The sequence below is a fragment of the Falco punctatus genome (assembly GCF_963210335.1).
Source record: "Falco punctatus genome assembly, chromosome: 6".
Taxonomy (NCBI): domain Eukaryota; kingdom Metazoa; phylum Chordata; class Aves; order Falconiformes; family Falconidae; genus Falco; species Falco punctatus.
Window position 1 is genome coordinate 2,314,406 of NC_137585.1, and position 23,709 is coordinate 2,338,114.

Below are 23,709 nucleotides of genomic sequence, written 5' to 3' on the forward strand. Positions count from 1 at the left end.
TTTGTGGGGTGTGGCACAAGAAAGCAGTGGGACAAAGTTCTTATCTCAGGGGCAACAGAGGTGGCTCCACATCCTACGCCATCTGCAGGCATGAGGGAGAGGAGGAGGAGGATGGGGACCAAAGGACCTTACAGAAAGCGGGTAGCTGCAAGGCCCCCTCACTTGCACACCCGAGGAAACACCTGGTTTAGGCTTCGGCCGGGAGTCCAAGCTGCCGTGCGTGCACAGAAGGGTGTAGATGGTTTCTCTCTCCTTTCCCCCCTCCCCTGCTCTGTATTCTATCAGCACCTGGGATGCTATGAAAGCTTTTGCACAGGCTGCAGCTGGCCCTCTGACTTCATCCCCTTTTAGCTGTCGTGTCCTCTCACAGAGCAGCAGAGTTCTGAGTCAGAAAAGGGCATTGAGAGAGCAGCTATTTCCAGCCACAAGCCTTGCTGTACCACCATCTGGGGTCAAAAGCAGCCAGCCCAGCTGACGAAGCAAGTCAGGAGAGGGATGTTCTTTGCAGGACACTGACAGATCCCGAGCATCCTGGCTTCAGTGGAACCAGGAGACCCCTGTTTCTGGACATTTTCCTTTGGTTCCAGCTCCCCAAGAAACCTGGCCTCTTCTCCAGGGCGATGGCATAGCCATGACGGCTACACTACCATGCTGCTGTTGCACCAATCGGAAAGTCAAGGGTGGTGCAATGCCTCCAACAGAGAGAGTCTTCTTCTGAGGCTGCTGACATGCTGGTGGTCCAGCACAAGCCAGCTTTTGCCTAGATCCAGCACTAGGAGAGCTCTAAGCCTGACCCTAGGTTCAGAGGTGCCCCTTTCCTTATTCCCAGGCCATGTCCAACACACAGCTACATCATCCCAAGCCGTGCCCAAGCCTGCAGAGAGCTACAGGTGGCTCTCCTCATGCAGCCTGCCTGGGATGGCTAGGGAGCACCAGCTCACCTCTTACAGCAGCTCCCTGTGGGCTCAGAGGGGCATCAATTTATCAGCTGCAACCACAAGCATAACCCCCGTTAGCTCATCAGGCCAAGCCATGCCAGGGAGGGGATGCATTTCTCCACTTTGCATTGCCATTGCGTGGGTCTCCTCCCCAGGGAAAGCTGAAGCAGCGCATGGCGGCTGGGCAGCTGCGACACACTCCCCATGACATCTTCCAGGGGCTGAGGGAGACTAGAGCCACCTTGGCCCACACTGCATTTCACCAAGCCAGTCCTTCCACCAGCTGAAAGCTGTGGCCAGACCTACCAGAGAGGCCAAGGTGGGCTGAATCTGGCCAGTGGCTGTGTTGCAAGCAATGTTACTCGTTCCCTTGCTGAAGAAGCAACAGACTGGATGAAACTCAAATGTCAGTATTTATAAGATCTCCAGCTGCCTAGCTTCTTGTTCTGGAGATGAAAGGGAACCTCCAGGTTCCAGAGCTTTATTTCAATCCACCAAACCTTTCTCAGGCACTGCAATCCCCTGTGATACAGGGAGCTGGCTGTCCTGCTGGAGCTCCAGCTCTGCTGGTGCCTTCTGCAGAGCAGGAGGAGGGCTGTGCAAAGAGGGGCACAGCCCCTCAACTCTTGGTTCACAAGCCAGCCACGAGACTGCTCTGAACTGCCAGCTGGGATCACGCCTGGCTGTTTTGGTAGCAGCAATGGAGCTAGCAATGGAGATGGGGAGGAGGTGGGGGCTGTCTGCAGCAACTCAGCTGGAGGTGAGGGACTTGCATGGCACTGGGACGTGCCACCACGCAGGGCACATAAGGCTCCTGCCTTGCATAGCAACAAGGCTGCTTGTGATGAGCTGATTTGCTGCCAATAGTCTAAACTGGGCCCTGTGACCAGCACCAGCTTGAGAAGCCAAGGTAAGGGGAAGTGAAAGCTGCAGGGACTGCAACACCTGCTCTGCCTGGCTGTTTTGCTTGTCTCTCTCTCAGGAAACCTTGAGTTGCTATATTTGAGCACTGATTATGTCCTGGCTCTATCCTTATCCTTGTTTGTGAAGTTTGACTGAGTTCACACACTCTTGTGTACACAACATGCCACCCTCCAGCTGCCAGGGAGCATTCACAGCTGGCTGGGATCCCCCCCCCCCCCCCCCAGCACCAGGACGTGGGCTCCCAGGGAGGATGTAAATGCTTTCTGCACCACTGACATACCAGTGCACATGCAAAGCTGGAGAGGAGCTGCTGACAGCCCAGGCTAGGTGCAGGCATGAGATTCAACCCCCTACACACACCCCGACATGGCAAGATGTGCCTAGAGATGGAGGGTGTTGGCCCTTGTCCTGCAGAGCAGAGCACCCCTCTAGGGAAGGCTGCAGCAGGGGGTCTGCAATTAAAGAGGGAGAGGACAGGGCTGAAGCCAGCCCACCTGCAGAGCAGCCCCTGCAAAGAGGGGTGAAGGGAAGGCTAACTGGGGGAGCAAGCGGAGTCTGTAAGGGTTGGGGTCTGGGGGAGAGGAAGGAGAAGAAAGGAAGGTCACTAATCCCTCAGCCTTCCTGGGTGGCTGCTTTCCTGAATTCCCTGCTGTCCCCCCTCATCAGCACCTTCTTGTTCCTGAGGGTGATAACAAGGATTTTTCCACTCTAGGAGATCTGCCAGCCTGGGGATGACTGTTCTACAGCATGACCCCTCTTCGCTCTGATCCCATCCCATGGCAGTTTTTCCTTTCCATCTATTTTTCTACCATTGAAAGGACCTTTAATTCTCCTAAGAGTCAAAGATCACTCAAACCCACTGAGGCTTTGGAGCCAGTCCCCAGGTTCCCTCACCCTTTTTCTCTGCAGCCAGAGGGAGCACACTGGAGGAAGGCAGCTGAGCTGGGCAGTTGAGCCCTCCTTGGCCAGCACAGTAGGGCACATCACCCAGACAGAGCTTTTACAGGCAGCCCAAGAAAAGTCATCTGTGCATCCAGCTCCTTCCTCCCGTTGACATTTCCATGGTCAGGCTGATCTAGTCCTGACCTCTCCACCCTTAGTTACATATTTTCCCTTCTGATATTTTCTGTCTTTTACACACTGGTATCACACTCTTCCATACAAAGGTCTACACAAGAACCCATACAGCATGCCCTGCCTTTTCTTTCTCTGCCACACGTCAAAAGGATAAGAAGTTACATGAAGTTCTGCCCAAACTCTGCTGTGAGCTAATACGTGGTCTCTGGTGAGCGAAAAGGCTGAAACAGGGCTGGGAGCTCACACTGTAACACCAAAAGAGAAGGGGGAATCTACTACTACCAACCTCCGGGTAAGCGTTGCCTTTTAAATGTTCTCAGCTGGCTAAAAAGAAGTCCCTAGCATGTTTTTTTGTTAGCATGAATCCCACTGAGCATGAAGTGGGAGCTGAGGTGGGAAAGCTTTTCTTCTTGTATTTGTTCTATGATAGTCCTAGACCTGAGTTATCTTTTTTGCGCAGCTGCCTACTGAAGAGGATTTGCCTTGAGACTTTGCTTGTCTGTGCTTTTTGAGGAAGAAGCAAAGAAATCCTTGCAAGCCCATGCTGCAGGAAAGAATGCTTCCTGGTAAGTGCAGAGGTGAGCCTGAAGGGACACAAAACAGTAAGGTCCTGAAGAAAGGGACTTTACTGTGTGACTATTTCTATTTTCTTATCTTTCTTTCTCTTTTCAGGCCTCCCCCAATAAATCTGGGACTAAAATACTTTCTTCTCTCATGCCAAAAGGGAAATTAATTGATCTTTATGACATTCTCACAATGAAAGGGTCTACATGAAATGGCATTAACAGTTTCTGACCGAGGGACTGGTATACACATGCTATAGCTGTGAATAGGTGAGTAGCTGTAAGTAATTGTGTAGGTGACAGGTACAAGGAAAGCCCTGAGAAGGCTGGAAATGAGCCCTCATCTTCCCTTCAGAATTCTAATCACAGGAGAACGTGAGGATGAGCTGCAAGCTCAGGAGAAGTCTCATTACAGACAGGCTTTGTCCCTCCATTAGGTGCAGGCTGGTGCTTGCTCAGTAGGTAAAGACCCAGCGTTGGTCACGTGCTGCCTGATCAGTACCCCCCCGAGCTCACGAAGGAGGCTGTCTTCAGAAAGACTGGTGGGAAGAGGTCTTGGAGAATAAACACTCCTTCTAGAGCCTTCCATCCAGACTGGGATCACAAGGAACACGGCAGCTTGCTGAACTCCCCATCTTCACGCTTGCTGGCTACCCAGCCCCGCAGAGCCTCTGCCTCATTTTTTGGAGATTTCTCCCTCAGGAGAGGAAGGTCTTACGAGAGTTCACTGCCTCGAGGCTGTGCACAATACCCGCGTGCGCGCCCCGCCCCCCGCCGTGTGCCCCCGCTGGCTCCTGCGCCGCGGCGGGGGCGGCCGGGCGCTGTCCGCGGTGCTGAGCGCGCTCCGCCGCGCCCGGGGCTGCTCCCGCCGTGAGGCCGGGGAGGGGAAAACCACGAGAAAAAAAAGAAGAAAAAAAAAACAAAAAACCCAAACAAAACAAAACAAAAAAAGGAGCACCAAAAAATTTTACAAAACCGACACAAGAAAAACTGATACAAAAAAAAACCCAAAACACCAAAATAAACAAAAAAAAACCCAAACCAAAAAAAAACCACAAAACCCAAACCAAACCTGGCACTGAAAACAAACAAAAAAGACACAAAAAAATAAACAAACAAATTGACACAAAAACAAACAAACAAACGAAAAAGCTGGCACAAAAAAAAACAAAAAACAAAAAACAAAAGAATTACACAAAACCCAACCAAACAAAAAATATTACACAAAACCCAAAGAAAAAACAGACACACCAAAAAAAACAAACAAAAAACTGACACAAAAAAAAAAATCAAACAAAAATATTACATAAAATCCAACCAAACAAAAAAATTACACAGAACCCAAACGAAAAACCTGACACAAAACTCAAACAAAAAATGGATGGACACACACATAAAAAAAAACCAACAAAAAAAACCCCAAAAAACCTAACACCCTGGCGCAAAAAAAATACCAAACAAAAAAATTACATGAAACCCAAACAAAAAACTGACATAAAAACCAAACAAAAAATGGACACAAAAAAAAACCCCAACAAACAAAAACTGGCAAAAAATAACCAAACAAAAAGACACAAAACCAACCAACCAAACAAAAGACACAAAAACAACAAAAAGCTGACACACAAAAAAACAAACAAAAAAGATATAAAAACAATGAAACAGAAAAAAGACACAAAAAATCTCAAACAAAAGTGACACAAAAACAAACAAAAAAAGCTGACACAAAAAACAAAGACACAAAACCAACCAACAAAAAGCTGACACACAACCCAACCAAACAAAAAACTGATATGAACAACAAACCAAGAAAAACTGACACAAAAAAGAGAAGCCAAAAAAAAGGAAAAAAAAAAAAGACGCAAAATGCAAGCAAACAAAAACCAACACAAAAAAGCAACCAACCAAAAAATTAACACAAAAATTGGAATTTAACATTGCAAACAAGTTTGAGGCATGACTTTCCCCCCCCCCCCCCCCCCCAGCCCCAAACCAGCTCAGGGGTATCGTAATCTTCCAACCCTAAAGATACAAAATTATTGCCAGCCGGGTCCGTGTGCTTTGTGACATGTGGGAGGGCAGCTTGCTGAACTCTGCAGCAGCCCGAAAAAGCACAGAGGCTAAGGAGTTTCAGAAAACCGCTTCTGTAACGACACGTAGTTAATGGCCCTTACCACTTTCAGCCAGCTGGCCTCTCCCACTTTCAGCCAGCTGGCCTCTCCACAGACATTTACTGTCTGTCCCTCCACACCTCTCTCTCACCTGGAATTAATACAGTTCATAAAATGAGACTCATTAGCCCGCTTAGCGCTGGCCCCCACAGGCACATGCAGCTGCTGCAGAGGTGTGTGACGTGTAAAAGGTGGCAGGAGGTAAGAGAGAATGACTCCGTGATTCACCCCAAGGACACGGCAGGCATGCACAAGTAGAATGGGTCACTGCTTATTTATGGAGGTAATTAATCAGAGAAAAAATCAGAGGGAAGTGACTTATCTGAGCCCAAAACCAGCTTTTAAATGCCTGCTTCTCTTCTCTCACTTATGTGCCACAGCCCCTGCTTCTCTAAAATGAGAAACTGAAAACAAAAGTTTCCCTTGTTAGAAATACTTATTTAGGATGAAGTGAAGTGGGTTTGGAGATAGCAGAGACTGTTTTAGAAACTTCAGGGGATCAAGTTTATTGACTAAGTTGGGCAGGAGTTAAAGCACAGGACATACATTCCCTTTTGCAGACAGGATCAGGGATCTGAACCTCAGTGATCAGTAACTTTGTTTTGTTTCCTCTTTAAAAAAGCCTGCATCACCTGTGGCTTTTAGTAGCCATAGCACTAAACACATAGGGAGCAATCTTCTCAGTGCTCTTTGAGGACAAATGTTCAAGAACAAATGACGACATGTGTATTTCCTAATGGGAACATTGCCCTTACAGTCTGGAGTTACATTCTCCAAACCAGTATGTCAGTCTAAAATACAGACAGCATGTACTTGAAGCATTTTCAAAGACTCTTGGCTTACAAAAATTGAGAATGAGGTTCTCTGTGCTCCAAGTCCATTTTATTTCTCAAGCATGCAAAGAACGACAAGTGTGTAAGGCAAAGTTTCTCTCACGTACCAGCCTCATTGCTCAGTGCAGTGCTCTATTACATTTCCTTTCTTCTATGTGGGGCAGGGAACGCAGGAAGTGAGAAGAGGATAAGAGATGACATCAGAAGAAAAACATTCAAGCAGTCCACCACAGTTTTAAGCTTTGAGGTCAAAGTGGCTGAAATTCAAGGAACTACAGTAACTCACTCCCCCTCCCAACACACATCATGTCTCACCTTCCCTTTTTCCAAGCATCACAGCCTTGCTGTAGCAACAAAAGAAAAAAACACCCAGACTCTCAGATACAAAGATGGTTCTAGAAAGCTCTTCTACAAAGCTGTACTTAGTTAAAGTTGGCCACACAACTGTTCCAAGGAGCACTTCCCTACGTTTTTTAATACCATGTAAAAAGTAGAAAATGTATCTAGTTGGCTTTCAGCATCCCCTCCCTACAGTTGTTGGCACTTCAGAAGTCTAACTCACATCAAATGCCACCTATGACTGCATTTCCCCCATATCTGATGTCCTGCATATCTGCTTCTGCCTGCTGCCTTCACTGTAGTTCAGTAAAATGGCTTTCAGCTAAAGCTGTTGTCTCTCTTGAACGTGGAAATATAGCTTTTTGGCTATCCAATATATTCTTCCCAAAGAACATTCCCCATTTGAAAATGTATTTTTGTCTCCACAAAGGTTTTTTTCCTATCTGCCCTACTCAGTATTTCCTCCTGTTGGATATTAGGCTTTTAAAGACATACCACAACATATCAAACTGCTAGCAGGAACACCATGTTTCACGTCTTAAAGGCTATCATTTGGATAGTCCAAGACCAACTTCAAGAACCTTGAAGCCCTCCTGGCTGAACCAGTCTCATCTGTATGGTCACCAACTGCTTCTCAGCACTGACCGGTTTTCCCCTGCTGGCTCCTAAATGTTTTGGAGTAATTTCAGAGTCATTTTCACCTGGGAACAGGAGAGTCCTTTAAGTCTGCAAGGCTGACAATGACTTCCCCCAAATGTGGACCAAAGATAATTAGAAAAAAGTGGTTAAGAGCATGGGTTAAAAATGCTTGAAAGAAGTGAATAATTTTTGGATAAAGCTCTAGTCTCTGAGTCAGACATTTCCCCTGAACCCTCTGCTCTTGCCATCACAGCAGGGCTTCCTGGCACATGCAAAGACGTGGAAGAAATAAAAGCCAAGACAAGCCGGGTCACTCAGCTTTAGGGGAGAGTGGAAGACAGATGGTGCAAAAGCTTCTCTTCCCTGCAGAAGTCTGCACCCTGCTCCCTGCGGACCTTTGGCTGGAAGAGGGAAGAGTAGCTAACACCTGACTTGACACAGAGTGGAGAAGGAAACTCAAGAAACCTGCCCAGAATGGACCCATGTTGTCAACACAAAAAGTCACGAGAAAGAAAGAAATGCCTCCACGGTGGGCTTGGAAGAAAACTCCTGGTATTTTTGTCTGATATCTAGCAGTTTGGGATAAGATTCTTTTTGACCATTTTCAGTTGTCTGTGGTGTAGGCACCTGAGCCACTTGCTCCAGGATTTCTTCATAGCCACTGGAGACGTAGAGATTTTTAGAGCCCAGTGATCTCACACTACAGCACAGCCTGTCAAGAGAGAGGACAGGGCTGAACAAAGGTTTCCAAACTATACTCCCAACAACCTGTGCACAGAAACCATCATATTCTCACAACTTGTTCTGCTATGCCTGAAACGACTAACAACAGCTTTTCTCTTCCCCGAACCTCATGCCCCCCACTCCACACCGACCCCAGCCAACGCCTGATGCACCAGCCCCTTGTACAAGAAAATGCAATAAAGATTAACAAAAAGTGAGTCTGGACCCCAACTAACCTGAAGCCAAAGTGTCAACTAGCAAAAAAGCACCAGGCAGGTTTTGCAGCCAGACACCAGCACCACAGGCTGCCTTGTCTCACAGGAACCCTCCAGGCACAGGACACAATGCTGTATGAAATGTTATAAGCAATTTATTTTAGGTGGCTGTACATCAAGAACCCTTGGCCAAAATAAACCCTGAGGGCTTGCTCCAATGCCATCTTTTTTTAGAAAAGAATTTATATAAATTATCTTTTGTGAAAGAAAAATATTGTTGTGAGCCTGTGTAATATTTCACCATAATTTTTTAAATAAAAAAATTATCTTCACTCTGAAGCACAGGGATTAAAACATTAGCCTAAATAACAGTCATACCTACGTTGGGCTGTTCTTATCACGACAGGAATCTCCAGGTGATATCTGGGAGCCAGGCTACAACTGGCACCTACCCGAAGAAAAATTAAAATGGCAACTATAGAATAAAAGTAAGATTTTTAGCTCTTTAAAAATATTTTCAGTAATAAGGGTCCCCTGAAGATTAAAACCTGCTCTTTAAATGCTTGTTTGCAAAATTTATACAATATTTACACCTTATTTTCTCAGTGCTTGAGCTCTGCTAAGTCTATACTGTGAGAATGAAGATTTGGTTAAAGTCTAGGTAATCTGCCAGCACTCCGGCATGTCTGGATTCTCAAGAATCCATCGCTACGGAAATAAAAAGGAAATTAAAACATTGGAAAAATAAAAAAAGTATGTCAGGTTGCTATGGAGCCCGATTAAATTTGGAAGTAAGGTTTAACTCGCCGCTTAACTCACATCATTTGGAGGTAAGATTTAATGTGGCGCTGAATTCACACCTTTATGCAGTGAATCCAGCAGGAAATCGCAGGGCCCTGTGCTGCTGCTCGGCACTCAGCCGTGCCTCAGTGTCCTCTCGGATATGCCCCGTGCACAGACAGCCTCATCTCAAGATACACAGCAGGCACTGCCAGCCCCCAGCTTCCAGACAGCCCTGGCCATCTGAACCTTAAACAGCTTTCTGCAGGTTGCTCAGTCCTCTGATGTCATTTCTAAAAGTAGCCTCACTTCAACTGGTATAAAATTCAGCCATTTAGGTCAGACTGTTTCAAACAGTCCCATGAGCCAGGACTATTACGCTGCAGCCTATTTGTGATATATTACAGTGGAATATATATATAGCAATGAACAGCCTCCTCTGAGATGGTCCCTCTTACAAATTGGACATTGTTTGTAATCTACCAAGGATGCCTAAACCAGCTTCAAGAACAGTAATCATAAAGCAACCAGGTTTAAATTGGTTTTTTCTGCAGTTTTTCTCTTATTTGAGTACAGACCAGTATAATGCATTGTAACAACAAAAGTATTACTATTACTTTTCCATGAAGTCTGGGATCTGGAGGTTTTTTCAGCAGTGGACATTAACTCTGACAATGAGTCGGGGTTATAATATTGCAAGGCAGTCAGAGGATCCCAGAGGTGAACTGGAGACCCTTTCACTACCCATGTATTCTTTATTAGCAGTAAATAAATTCAGTAATCAGATCATCAGTGCCTTCAAAGTAAAAGCTGCTGTTCTGGAATTAGAAGTCGTAACTTCTCAGGCAGTTTTACAGTTAATGGCAAGACAAAATATCACATTGCTAGTTAATGAGCTCTTATTAATGGAAGAAATGTCCTTTTTTTAACTAAATCTATGTTTTCAACTGGTACTTCAATTAAACAAAAATTCGAGTACTGGTCAACTGAAACTCCCGACTGTAGCTGCGACTATACCCATACAGTGACCTTTTACTTCTAACCAGACAACAAAAAACTGGCTAATACCAAAATCCAGAGTTCACACACAACGGCTGGGGAGAGCCACATGTGTAACACACAATAACAGAACAGCATGTTTACCACCATGATTTTATATTGCAATTGAGTATTGCAAAAAATATGAATTATATATGTAGAGCATCCTAAACATGGGGATAACACAGCCCCTCTGCAAGTTCTGCCGGGATGCTACTGCAGTTTTAAGTCAGATGCGCCTGCAAGAAGATGGTACACCTCTTCTTCAAAGCTGCGGTTCCCCGCATCATCTGTATGGTTTTTAAACTATCCGTTTCCTTCTATTTGATTTCTGAAATGTCCCAGTACCATCCACCCCCTCTTCCCTTCCCACCCCATCAACAGGCAGGGCTTCCAAAATATCTACTTCTGCCCCAGCCAGCAAATCCCTGTGTTACCTAAAAGCGTGACGCTTCCCCTCTGCAGGGCTCATTTTTTGGTCCAGGAAATGGTAGCAAATAGGAATCTTCCTTCTACCAGAGAAGTGCTGCAAGGAAGGAGGCTAACCACCAATTTGAAGCATGCACATACTTAGCTGGAATATTACTTCGCATTCAAAGTTTCCTCTGCTCTGAAACAGACGGTGTTTTTTATGAGCAGCATTTCTCTGGAGTAACTCCATGAATTCACTGCCAGAGGCTGAGCCCCATGTGCACATGTTGCTCCCACTGAATAGGGCTGCAGAAACAGCCCAGTGCAGCCAGGCAGCAGGACAGCCGTATCACAGAGCCACAGTCACCCAGGTCTGCCAGGCCACGAGCAAATCCCTCCCAGCGTATGACAAACTCCCACCAATGTCGCAGGGAATTTGGGCAGTGGGATTGATGGCAGGCTCTCTTCACAAACATAACTTCCTTTCCCCCGGTCTTAAGAAAAGCTGCTCAGGAAAAGAAAGTGGAAGGGGAGGTCTAGAGAGCTACATCAGTCCTGGCAGTTAGTCAGGGCTACACCATTTGGGGAGCCCCACATGAGCACTGCAACAGACAGGCAGATGATAGTGATGACTAACAGATGTGATGGCAAGCACAAAACCGTGGGTCTCTTCGCTTCAGTCATGTTGTGAACTCGCGCCCCAGGGATACTTGTCACCACAGTGTTTTAGATGTGGGGGTGCAGAGGAAAGGACTGAGGAACTGCTGTTAAGCAGTAACACAATAAAAGCTTTCTTTGTTGTCTCTACCTTGTATTTGCAGAAGAAAAAAAAAATACTCCCAAAATAACCTGGATCCAGTACCTTTGTGGACTTTGTGCTGACACTGCTTTTAAACCACCTGCAGGTTTCAAAGTGCCCACAACAATCTTGTGTACCCCTTAGTGCGCAAGAACAACTGTAAGCACTTTGTCACCTCCAGGCACTGTGCAACACTTAGTAAGGTAATAAATAACAAAGAAAAGTTACTCTGCCCATCTCCATTGTGACTATTTGCCCATGGGATTCAGACAAAATGTTTTTCTAATACCACCAAGTGCAAAATATTACAGCTGGAAAGCAGGAACACAGATGTTGTCAATACCAGGTGGGAGAGGCTGCCTCATGAAACAGCAGATGGGCTTTGAAATCACTAACTGACTTGGCACAAGCACTCAAGCGTGCCATAATGCCGTAGTAAAACCAGCAGGCACAGTTTGTGGACACAATTATCAAGGGGTTGAGAAGCAATCTTAGCACTGTTGTTTAACTGTGGTATGTAGAGCACGGGGCTAGCAACTGGTGCCAGGTCACGAGATGCACAGGAACCACAAAGTTCCAGAAGAAAAAGGTTTCCATCTTCTGAATCCAATATATACAACATAAAGCTTCAAGTACTCATTTTCCACAGTTTGTCCAAGAGCTGAAGGGATTAGTGGATACCATGAGACAGTCCAGGACTTTTCAGCCTTGTTGTTAAGGACGCAGCAATCCATGGGTTGAAGATGAAGTTCAAAGACCAATGTGGGAATGCAAATTAATTTCTCACTAATGACTACAATCAAATATTAGAACAGGTTCTCCAAGTACACAATGAATTGCCACTACCAAGCACCTTTAGGGCAAGACTGAATAACTTTGTGGGAGGCACACTGAGATACAGCTCTCAGAATAATTTATTCAGGTAAGCAACAGAGAGGGGGTGGAAAAAGGAATTGTGGCAGGTGGACAGCCAATTCAGAAGCAAGAAGGGCATCCACAGAGGGACCAGTCTGCAGGTGTAAATCACATGTCACACATCTGACATGTTCAGAAGATTTGACTTGCTGCAAGGGGACAGTGACTGAATGAGAAGTCTCACACTTCAACTGTTCTCTTGCAGTGGAGACAATTTTCCCTTTGCTTGAGGTGCAATCAGTATCATCCCTGGGTAGCTTCACCATTTCTGGGTAGTAGAAACTACCCTGGGTAGTTTCACCATTTTCTGAAGCAGACTGGCCACATGAACAAGTAGAATTAAATGAACAGAATAAAGATATGTTTCAGGGGTATAAGAGCACATGAACTGCCTGGTGATGTCATTCACTTGCTAGAACACAGACCACAATAAACCACACAACATCAGAAGTGAAATTTTCCAGTTTTGACGTTGAGAACATCTCTACAGTATCAAATCATCACTTGCCTACTGGGACTACCTAGGGACAGGTGATTTCTCCAAAGCAGTTCAGGCCTTGGAGGTTTGTTGGGAGTCTCCTGAAGTACACAGGCTAGCTACAAGGGTTTCTCAGAGCCAAGGGGTTATGGCTACAGATCAGACTAGGCAGCTTCCTCATGTTCTGCTTTGGCTAGACCTCTCCAGGGGTTTGCACTTCACCATTCTCCAAGCAACGAGGTGGCATGGATTGTCCTCTGCTCTACCTCATCAGTGATGAAGACTCAGCACAGCATTTTGCAGGATCAGCCAGCCTAGGCAACTAGTTCTTGCTGGTTTACTAAACCACCCATCTGAGAGTCAATGGGGTAATACTGGAGGAGGTAATATAGCCTTCCTTAACATACACATGAACTACCAGTTTAAGGTCTAGCAGCTGCTTTGCACACAGCTCTTGGCAAGACAGTTTTTCCAGCATGACTCAACTCTTTCCTACTAGGAAAATTACTAAGGTTTGGCAGGTTAAGTACTCCCTTCACAGGGCAGCCTTACCTATAGGATACAGAGCTCATCTATTCCTCACTGAGACAAAGCAGAGCACACTGTAGCACAGCGTGACCACTATGTCTAACACCCACATCAAGCGGTATGTTACACCCTTTGATGTATCTCCATTTTAAGTTGCTGGACAAATACAAATGCTATTTTATTACTGAAGACAACTAGTTTGTGTATGAGTGAACTAAATACACTAATACATAGTAAGCAATATTCAAAATAATAAGCAGACAAAGAAATTTTTTTTTTCTTCTCACAGGAGCATCTACTCTGTCTCTATAAGGGCATATTGAATACTTTTGATTTCAAAAATATTTAATATTTCATCATGGAATGAACAAGAGAAGTACATTGCCCAGAACAATGGCAACAATTCAGAACACCATTTGTCTAATGCCTCTTGCACCCCATCACAAGACTGAACTCATCTCACAGAGCATGGAGAAGGCTGGGTTCTAGCCATACAACAGAACAGGACACTTACAATTGTATTTTCACTAACAATACAACAGAGCAAGAACATACTTTTTTAGTTAATCTCAATTTTTAGCATTATGGAAGTTGCTTATGGAACTGAAAGAGCATATACCACCACTTGCTTGGGCATAGCTATTTTGCTGTGTCAGTATCTGGCCCTGCAAAATTAAGTTTGGTATTCTAGAAACTTAAGGATTATTAACAAAGTAACTTTGAAGCTTTTACAATGAGATAAACTGAGGAGTTAAGGGATTTTCAGGTGACAAGCAGATGGTTTATGTTGCCCAGCTGCATTATTATTCTCCTTCTACATTCAGAGGGAAGCAATTACATCTTGAAAAGGGACTACACAAGCTCCATGATTACTTTATGGTAATCACACTGCCTAATCTAATCTCCACTGAAGTTTCCACTGCAGGTGTTACAAGGTCATGAAGACTGGAATTTCTCCAAAATTAACCAGGAGGCTAGAGCTGTTTGAACCCCCATTAACCATCAGTTTCTAGAAGCATCAGCTTTTAGGACAGAGTGAAAGGACAAAGACTCTCAACCTGTAAATAACTCTAAAAGAAATTGCTGACTTTGTTTCTCACCTCCTTGGTTCATGAGTTGAGGTGTTCACCTGAGATGCTACTCAAAGTCAGGTGTACACATAAGGTGGAGTGTGGCACAGAACAGACTGGCAGGCTCTAGCTCAGACCAGACTAACAGGCCTGGGACTGTGCGTCGACATGTTTTAAAGTCAAGTTGAGACCAGATAATGGTCAGAGAAGGCAAAAATGGTTCTCTAGAAACTGTCATGTAATTGAAAGATTAATCATGTCTCACTTAACTGACTTATCTTCAGTAAATTGAGGCAGATGTGTACATTCATGAAGAAAAAAAAGTACTTTGAATAACGTCAGAACCCAAGCATCACTGTGTATCCCATCACTATTTTTCCCCCTCCCCAGCATATCTATGCACACTGGCCAATAAGCTCCACAAATACTTTGTCACACTATTTAGATGCAAGAATTACTTGAGGCAAGCCATGTTTAGCATAAGTTTATTTGCACAAGAATTTCAGAATCATTAAGGTCCAAAACCAGTTTCCAAGAATGACAAGTGACCACCACAGTGCAGAACAGTAGACAAAGTTATGTGACCAATCTCACATTTGGGCTCATCACAAATCCAAATATTTCTACTACCTCATTTTGCCAGCTTAAAAAAAAAAGAAAAAAAGACTAACTTCTTCCAAAGAGGTATGAGACAGATTTTCCAAGAGCTGACGTATTTAAATAGTAAAAATAATACAAGAGAAACATAGAAAAAAAGGCCTTCTAAATTTCAACAGAAAGTGCAATTTTAATCAGAAAGAGACAAGCCCAATCCAGACACTTCAGTGAGTGGCCTTCTCTTCCAATAGAAGTGAGAAAAACCAGAGTGCTCCAACCATTCCCCCCAGAGCTTCTACAACTATAGCCCAGCATCCCACCTTATAAGTAGTTTCACTGAAATGAAAAAATATATATGAAATACACTTTACCATACTTAACAAATGGTCAAGTAAGACTTGGATGCAAAGGCTAGAAGTATTACTATCCATTTGCCTCTCCCAACACCCAAATTTAGTGACTATGGTCAACTCATTGCTTATTCCTGTGCCTAACAATTATGGCACCCTGACCGAATGAGTTGAGCGAGAGGGACAGTAAACAAGTACCATCAGTACACTGACAGCTTAGCACTGAAGCAATTTATCCAAGTTCACTTCCAAGAGGCCTTTTCCCAAGCAATCCTATAGTGATAAGCAGAGATCACTGCCAGCATTAGCAGCTATTCTAGTGATCAGAAATCCACAAAGCCTAGGCACCAAGCATACCAAACCCTTAACCCCAGCACTCAATCTCAAAATATGGGTCTTTAAGTTTCATTAAAAAGCTTTAGGTATTTGGACTAGATTTACATACTACCTACTGCTTTGTAAACAAGATTATTTATATTAAAGTGTGAGGATCTTTTGAAAAATGGTTATTTAAAAGCAAGCAGTAGTCTTCAGCCTCCAGCTTAGTGACTGACTGAACTAGCTGAGGATAAACACAGCAACAATTAAATCTTGAGCTGAGGGAGCATGAGGTATGCTTTACTGGACAGCTTTTCAGAGTGACCATGGATCAGCACAGGGATTTTACCAAAGTGACTAAAACCCAGTCTAACACTAGGTCTCCTTGGTACCAATTTTATCAAATAAAAAAACCCAACTATCTTACAATGAGGAAGTCACACCAATGAACTGTTAGTCAAGGGGGACTTGGCAATAAATATTGACAACAGATGCTTAACCTCAAACTGGCTAAGCTCTGCTGGGCTAATAAACTACAGGAAGAAAACAGCTATTTTAAACCACACAGTCTAGTTTACTAGAAGCCTAGTTCTGAGGAATGATGCACCAACACAAGACTTGCCATCTAGCGCTACTGCTGCTTTGTTTTGACATCACTGCCCAGAGGGAACATGTTAGGATAATAATATGAAGTATAGTAGTCTTCCTCTAACCTCCACTTGACACACAAGCAAGCAAAAGAGGATAGAGCAGGTTTGCAGAGGCATCATTAAGTATTGAAGGGAGGCAGACTCAAGCAGGCAGCCTAGACCTGGCCTACAGTCATCATTAACTTTTATGTAGCACTCATTCTCATGTTGCTCCTTGCTACAGGGGCCACCATAAATCTGAACTCTAAGCAGCTAGCACACACCAAGTGAAGCTACTGCCACATGCAACATTAGGTTGCTAGGACAACTTGAAACAGAAAGGGGTAGACCACTTGCCAACAGTGATAAAAAGCTACTGAGCATTCCAGCTTTACCTGCCAAGCCAGGATTATTTTGAAGGCAGTGAGACAAACAGTGTCCCAGCAATCCCTTATACAGTAGGGCAAATGCAGTAGGTAGCCTGCAGCTTCAGGATACAGTTTAACTGTTCAAGAGCTTAACATGTAGCAGCCAGGCTACAAAGCGTCGACATTTCTAATATGCCAGAGCAACTTAAGAAACAGACCAGGAACATAACAGTCCTGCAAAGCTTAAACCCAGGAAGTCCGCTGTTCAGAGAGCGGCCATTCAGCATAAAGCTTCCTTACAGGCCTCAGCAACAAATTACATTAGCAAAAGCACAATATTTATGGCAGGAAGCTTAAATTCTCTGTATCTCTATCTCAGTAGGAATCCGTTACAGCCTTTTTTCCAGCAGTTCCTTTTCCAATAGACACCTGGCCTGATGTTCAACAGCCAAGGCATTCAAAGACTAGTAAAACACAAGTGTGTTTCAAGTTTGTGAGGATTCCTCCTGAGCATCTGACCACTTCTTCCACATGGCCTGATGTACAGGAACAGTTTCTAAAGATCAGCCAAGATCAGAGTGATGCATGAGTAAGCTGTTTGATAAGCAAATCAAACATGTTCCTCTAGGCAACAGTTTACTTCTGCAATGGGTATAGCTTAGGGTGGCTTTGAAAACATCTATTTAAGAGTTGACAGCAATTACATCTACTAAGCAAAAGACTTCCTTCTTTCTAGTGACACTCTATGCTAGGCCAAATACTGTCTTGCATGCAGAAGTTATTCATGCCTAGGTTTACATTCCAGCAGTAAGCATGCACTAAGTTTAATACCCATGACAACATTTGCATAATGTTAATTTTAAAAAGCCTTCTAAATAGTCAAAGTCTTGGGTGAGAGATGTCTTGCCTGTAAGCTACACCAAGTCCAAGCCACAGTTAATGAAGAAGGCTGGGCTGACTTTCAAGTTTAGCTACTTAGGCTGACTACTCAGGAAGCCTTTACTAAAAAAACAACCAAACAAAACCAACAAAAAACCCCCACACACAACTGAAAACACCAAATTGTCTGCTTGCTACTGAAGTTACTTACAAGATTGTTCAAAAAATTTAGCATGGCTGGCTACAGTCTCATTTCTAGATGGTAACCCTCCCCGCCTTCCTAAGCCAAATGAAGAAGCCTGAACAAGAGAGTAGCCTGGCTGCTCTATTGAGGCAGTCCTTACAAAGCAGCTCGGAAAAATGCAACAAACTTGCAATGTAACTAGGAAGTTTTGGTCCTATGAAGAATAAGCAGCTTTTTGCTGCTTGTTCAAGTGCTGCAGTGCTATTGTTTTCCACCTTGAACAGCAACCACACACTGGTGTTTCACCCACTTTTTGTTTTACCTTCTAAGCTTAAATAATTTGTTTGCTCAGGCACTTTGGTCTCACAAGCTTGCAGAGACAGCTAGAAGTCATAAAAAAAGGTTTAGCAAACAAGTATTCTTGAACATTGCACCAGTACATATTAAATAGCTCTAAGATTTGCCTTTCTAGTCTAATTCTCTGGTTAAGCAAAGGAAATTCAAGATTGCAGTAGCAGAATCCATGTAGCAAACAATTCATTGAAAATCAACTTTTAATACCGTTATATACATAACTGGGGAACTTTTAACCTTCCACATAAAGCACAGGAGTTTCAACACAGCAAGTACAGCACATACCCTTTAGGAAGGTCAGCCCCCTACACCTCCACAGGAGTACATACTCTTCCAGAGGCTATTCCAAAAACAGGGGTAGACTTTCAACACATACAGCTTCTGTGGAGAGCTCTGCTTAGGGTTTATATACCTCTTCAAGTGAGGGTTAAGACCAATCAAGAGGAAAAATTTTACTCTAACCACTCAAAATACCATCTCATACAGTGACCACGTGATAGTGATAAATCAGTAAGCTTGACCCTTAAGCGGTGACAGAAAGACAAACCTTCAGGATCTGAAGTTGTACAGTAAGAAATCAATTTTAGGAGGCACTTCAGGAATTTATACTGTGGCAGGAGTGCACATCATCCTGCAGCTTATAGTGGTTTGGGGTGGTGGCTGAGGGTTTTTTTGGTGTTTTTTTTTTTTTTTTTTTATTGCTGTGAAGCTGTAAGGAATTAAGTTGTGCCAAATCTCAGTGCAAGAGCTGTGATACTTTCCAAGTGTGCCAAAAACTGTTTTGAAAGATGCAGTCCAAAAGGCTTTATCTTGATCCTGGACTCAACAGCCTAACTATTCAAACTCTAGTTCCAATCCTATTTAAGGCTTCAATTCCTCATTTCAAGGACTTTTCACATTACCAATTTTTAGATTGTGTTTTGGTGCATGTTTAGAGATGCCACCTTCCAAATTTTTGCACTCAAGAAAAATTTAACTGGTTTAAGCTTTAGAGATACTTACTAATCCATCTTTTACTAATCCATCTTCAACTTCCAAGAAACTAGTCTTGAACTTGAGGCAGGACCATATACTCCTAAGCACTACAGGAAACAACATTTAGGCCCTCTACAAGACAGACAGTATCCATATTGTTACCAGTTCCACACAGCTGGAAAGTAGAAGCAGCACAAGCATAACACAAGCTTACTCTTGCACAATGAGTTCAATAGAAAGTCGGCCAGAACTTGAACCAATGAAGTTTAGAGCAATGAGGTTAGGCAATAGAAAGTTTTGCTGCTGTGGCAGGAGTAGCTTCTGCCCTGCTCAAGACATTTTACAGTCTATTCATTAATGCAGTTTATTGAATACTCCACTTAAATCACATGTTAATAGCCACTTCCAGAACTAGTAGAGTTTTGTAACTACTCTTAACAGTTTGCTGCTGGTTCTCTTCTCCCAGTGAAAAGGTAATAAGGCTTCTTGGCATTTGTAGATATATATAGAAAGGTACAGAAGGTCACTGGTTTCACATTCCTACTGCACACCAGGAAACAGTCTGATGCAGCCATGTTTCCACCAGAAAGCCTCCAACTGACAGTTATTACTTGTCTATACATTCAACATCTTAGCCTTCAGTAGCATCCATTCAAGAATGCTCAAGTGAAGCAATCAATTGCAAGGCAACCAAGTGGGGTAGGGCTGGCTGTACGGCACAGGAGCATTTGCAAGATAGTAGTTGCTGAAGTTTACATCACTGACATATGGTGCCGGCTGGTAGTAACAGGTAACGTTAGTGGCATTAGGGATGATGTTTTGCTCTGCCAGCACCTTGAGTGCTAGCAGAGAAATCAAGTTGAGAGTCTGCCTTCGCTCATGTCCCATGAGACAGACTGTGCTCTCATTCACCACCCTGCGCAGAATCATGAGGTAGTCATATTTGCTCCTCTCTTCTTTGGAGAAGTGGTTCTGGAGGTAGGTCTCTAGTTTGCGCTGCTGATCCAGGATGTCTGGGAAGTCTATGAAGAATCGGGAGCACATGTAGCGCTCTAGTGTTTTGATCTCATTCTTATCCATGGGCCTGAAGTCTCGTACTAAGAGGTTACTATACTTCAGAAGCCCACCACCTCTGATCTCTTCAGGATTTTTGGTAGCTATCAGCTTGTTCTGGAGGTGATCAAAAGCTGCTTCAAAATCTCCATACATGCTCTCCCCAATCACAGTTGGATGGAAGTGCTCTGACATGGGAGTTTCTGAGTAGTCATAGTAAAAGAGCAGGGAGTCCAATATGATTTGGAAGGAGTCCACACTGAACTCAAACTGCCGTCGTATACAGTCTACAAACTTCAGCTCCACATTTCTCCCATGTTTGTTAGAAAGTGATATCAAGCTCCAACGGTCAGACTCTGTGTACACTTTGACTAGCTTCTGGATGTAGGCTTCCTTCAGTGTTACTGGACTGATTTTTAGCTTGCTTACCCCTTCTGGCAAGAAATTCAAGAGGGACCGCAAGACCACATCTCGAACTAACTGAAACTCTGCCTCACTTGGAAGAGAAACTTGAAAAATGAGATCGAGGTCTTTGCATCCCAGCCCATTATCCTTGACCAGGACATGACCAGCTGCAGAGCCATTCAGGCGGACATCATGTACCACAATGCCTGCTTCATTCAGCCTACTCCGAACTGTCTGAACAATGTCCTTCAGAGATATCTTCAGTGTCGGGAAGTTACCTCGCCCATGGATCGGAACCACCTCTGTAAGAACCTCATGCAGACGGCTGACCTGCTCCCAGTTCAGTACACTGCACGACATGCAGTCTGTGTTACTTCCTTTGCCTGCCATCCTGAGGTTTTTCTTCTCCAAAGAAACTGTAGGGAGGTGAAATATTAAAAAAAAAAAGGTAAGTCAGACTTCCTGTTTATGCTTCCTAGATACATCCCATACTCTGCTTTTCTGTCTACACACATAGAAAAATAATCCTATATGCTAATGATTATCTGCAAGGCTTTCACTTGAAATGATACACAGCTTCTCTATTGGTGCAGCTAAAAAATTTAGTTGTCATTGTCCTTTCTTTGTTGGCAGAATTAAGTTACTTCAGCAAAGCAATCTGCATCAAAGGGAAATCACCAAAGATGACTCAAACTTCAGTAAAGCTTATCTGCAACACCAGCTGAAGCTAGATGAACCCCAAGTGCAAAGCACTTCTGAAAATTAAGCTTTGAACTTGTTTCATTACACAAAGCTCAAACTGTTCTCTCCAACTAACACAACAGTGCAAGACACTTGGGTGTTAGTTTCAGGATTTAGACATCCAGTCCACTGAAAGCACGGTAATTATGCCAGAGAGACAAGACTTCTTCCTCTTAGTAGAAGTTTTTCCTTTCTCAACCATCCAGCATCTACCACTCATAGGATAAAGGCCAATTATACTTTGCTCCTGCAAAAAACCCACAGCACTTCAGCATCATGGACAGGATTTGAGCTGCACTCAGATAACTTCAATTTGCATTCTGGTCTTTGTAAGCAACTCTTTACCCTTCTTCAGATACATTGCATTAATCAAACTACCCTTTAGGAAATACTCATACTTGCCCCATCCTTTTATTTATTTGCAGAGGGCAAACAAGCTTGTGAGAGCTGGCATAGATGATGCGTATCATGTTAGTGTCACTCTTTAACACCAAGAACCTCACTGACCAGACTTAGTCACAGCTTCATCTGAACTTCTGCACTATAAGGAGTCTTGCCACAGTTGATCAGATCATTCTCTTGCACTTAAGTGGCTTGTGTTTTGAAGTATGTAGATACTTACATATGTTTTACAGCCATGCAGCTCTGACTGGTATTAATACACTTTTCTCTTTTTAAATGTTCCAGGTTTCTATTGTGGCCAGGTGCTTCCTGACAGCTACACACTGAGGCCTCACCTTCTTCTGTCCCAAGTACTTGTGAAGACTGCAGCTGCCAAGGTCAGACTAGTCAGACTTAAACCAATTAACTCTTGCCTATCAGAAATTGTTTAAAACCCAGGCGTTCCTAACATGTAACAACACAGTGCATGGAACACTTTTAAAGCGAGATTTAAAGAGCAGCTATTGTTATTTCATGCCTGTCCTCTTCCACCCAGCCTTTAGTTTTTGAGAAGCCCATTTGACCTGTCAGCTCCTCTACAGAAGAGTCAAATCCTACATCAAATACACAATATAGTAACAGTGCTCCTGGGAAAGCAGCTTCTGTCCTTGAGCATGAGCTGCTGCATTACAAACTCCACTGCTGTGGGTCACATCAGCACCAGCAGGGACGAAACAAGCCTACAGTTTGCAAAATTATTAGTCCAGGACAAATCAAGGGGTTCTTCAAACTCAATCCTTAGTACTCCAACACAGCATGAATCCAAAGGCATCAAGCCCACCAGCAGTTGCGCTCAGGCACTTAAAGCATATTAAAGTACACTTGCATCATAAAAGCACCACATTTCCATTAAATCCTTCAGATCACTAAACAATATAAGAGTCTTCAATGACCTCTAGCTTAAGCTAGAGGTGCTTTCAGCTACTACCTCTGAGAGCGCTCCCGCTCCCCCTTCCCAGTTGTAGCCTTCTCAGCAGCTAAACCAACACGCACAGCCCACGCGGTGACCAGCAAGGACCTGGAGCAGGGCTTCCCATCCCACAGGTTGGTTCAGCCTGGTGGCCCTCGCTAGGAGGATAACACATGTTGCTGCCCTTGTGGGAAGCCTGTGAAGCATTTCGCTTCCAGTTCAGTAGAGTTTAATTCTCAGCCTATCAGCCTATGAAGCCTCCCACCCTCAGATCACTAGTGTGCTTGCCTGCTCTGCAAGATTTATGTTAGTGACAACAGGTTCTTAGAGACTTTAATGCGTTTGGGATGCTAGCAGTTCACATGCCTCTTGTTGCGCTGCCAAACTTTTCCATCACCAGAACATCCAATACCTGAAGATGCTCGTTCACTAGTAGGAAAACAACTCCTAAACCAAGGCAAGCACTACCTATTTTTAATACCAAGCATAAAGAGTATTATAGCATCACTTGAACGCAGACCTCAAAACAGAGGCAGATAAGGCAAACACACCTCCCCCCTTGTCATGAAGTACAGTACTCTGCAGCAGCAGTTTTCCCTCCCATAAGACATATATACCAGCACAACACTTAAATAAAAAAATAATTAGCCGTACCCGCAGCACCCCTGTGACACTAGAGCGTTACAAGCGCCCTCCCAAGCCCAGCGGCGGCGGGGGCAGCTTCCCTCACGAGGGGCTCCCCCCCGAGAGGGGCGAGGGGGCCGGCAGGCTCGGCTCCGCGCACGCACCCCCGAGGCACGCGGCGCTTGCCGTTAAGTCGTTTATAAAGAGTCACGATAACTTCTAAGACCCGGTACCGAGCGCCCGCCTGGAGGGGAGCCCTCCCGCGAGCGATCCGCCGCTACCGCGCCCCGAGCCTCTCCCGGCCCCGCCGCTCACCTCAGCCGCGCTGCCAAGCCCCGAGCGACCGCGCCAGCCACACACGCGCGCCCCGCCGCCCCCCGCGCCCGCCCTTTATCGCGGCGCCGCCGCCCCGCCCTCCGCCGCCGTGAGGTAACGGGCGG

The 23,709-nt window shown here is 44.5% G+C and overlaps 1 protein-coding gene across 1 annotated transcript; it reads right to left on the minus strand.

Moving 5' to 3' along the window:
- Positions 1–14,910: 14,910 nt before the first annotated feature.
- Positions 14,911–23,687, minus strand: TENT5C (terminal nucleotidyltransferase 5C). Its single transcript, XM_080391891.1, has 2 exons — positions 23,585–23,687; positions 14,911–20,969 (listed from the first exon to the last, which is right to left on the minus strand). Exon 2 carries the CDS (start codon positions 20,941–20,943, stop codon positions 19,771–19,773), a length of 1,173 nt encoding a protein of 390 aa, XP_080248017.1. The 5' UTR covers positions 20,944–20,969; positions 23,585–23,687; the 3' UTR covers positions 14,911–19,770.
- Positions 23,688–23,709: the final 22 nt, after the last annotated feature.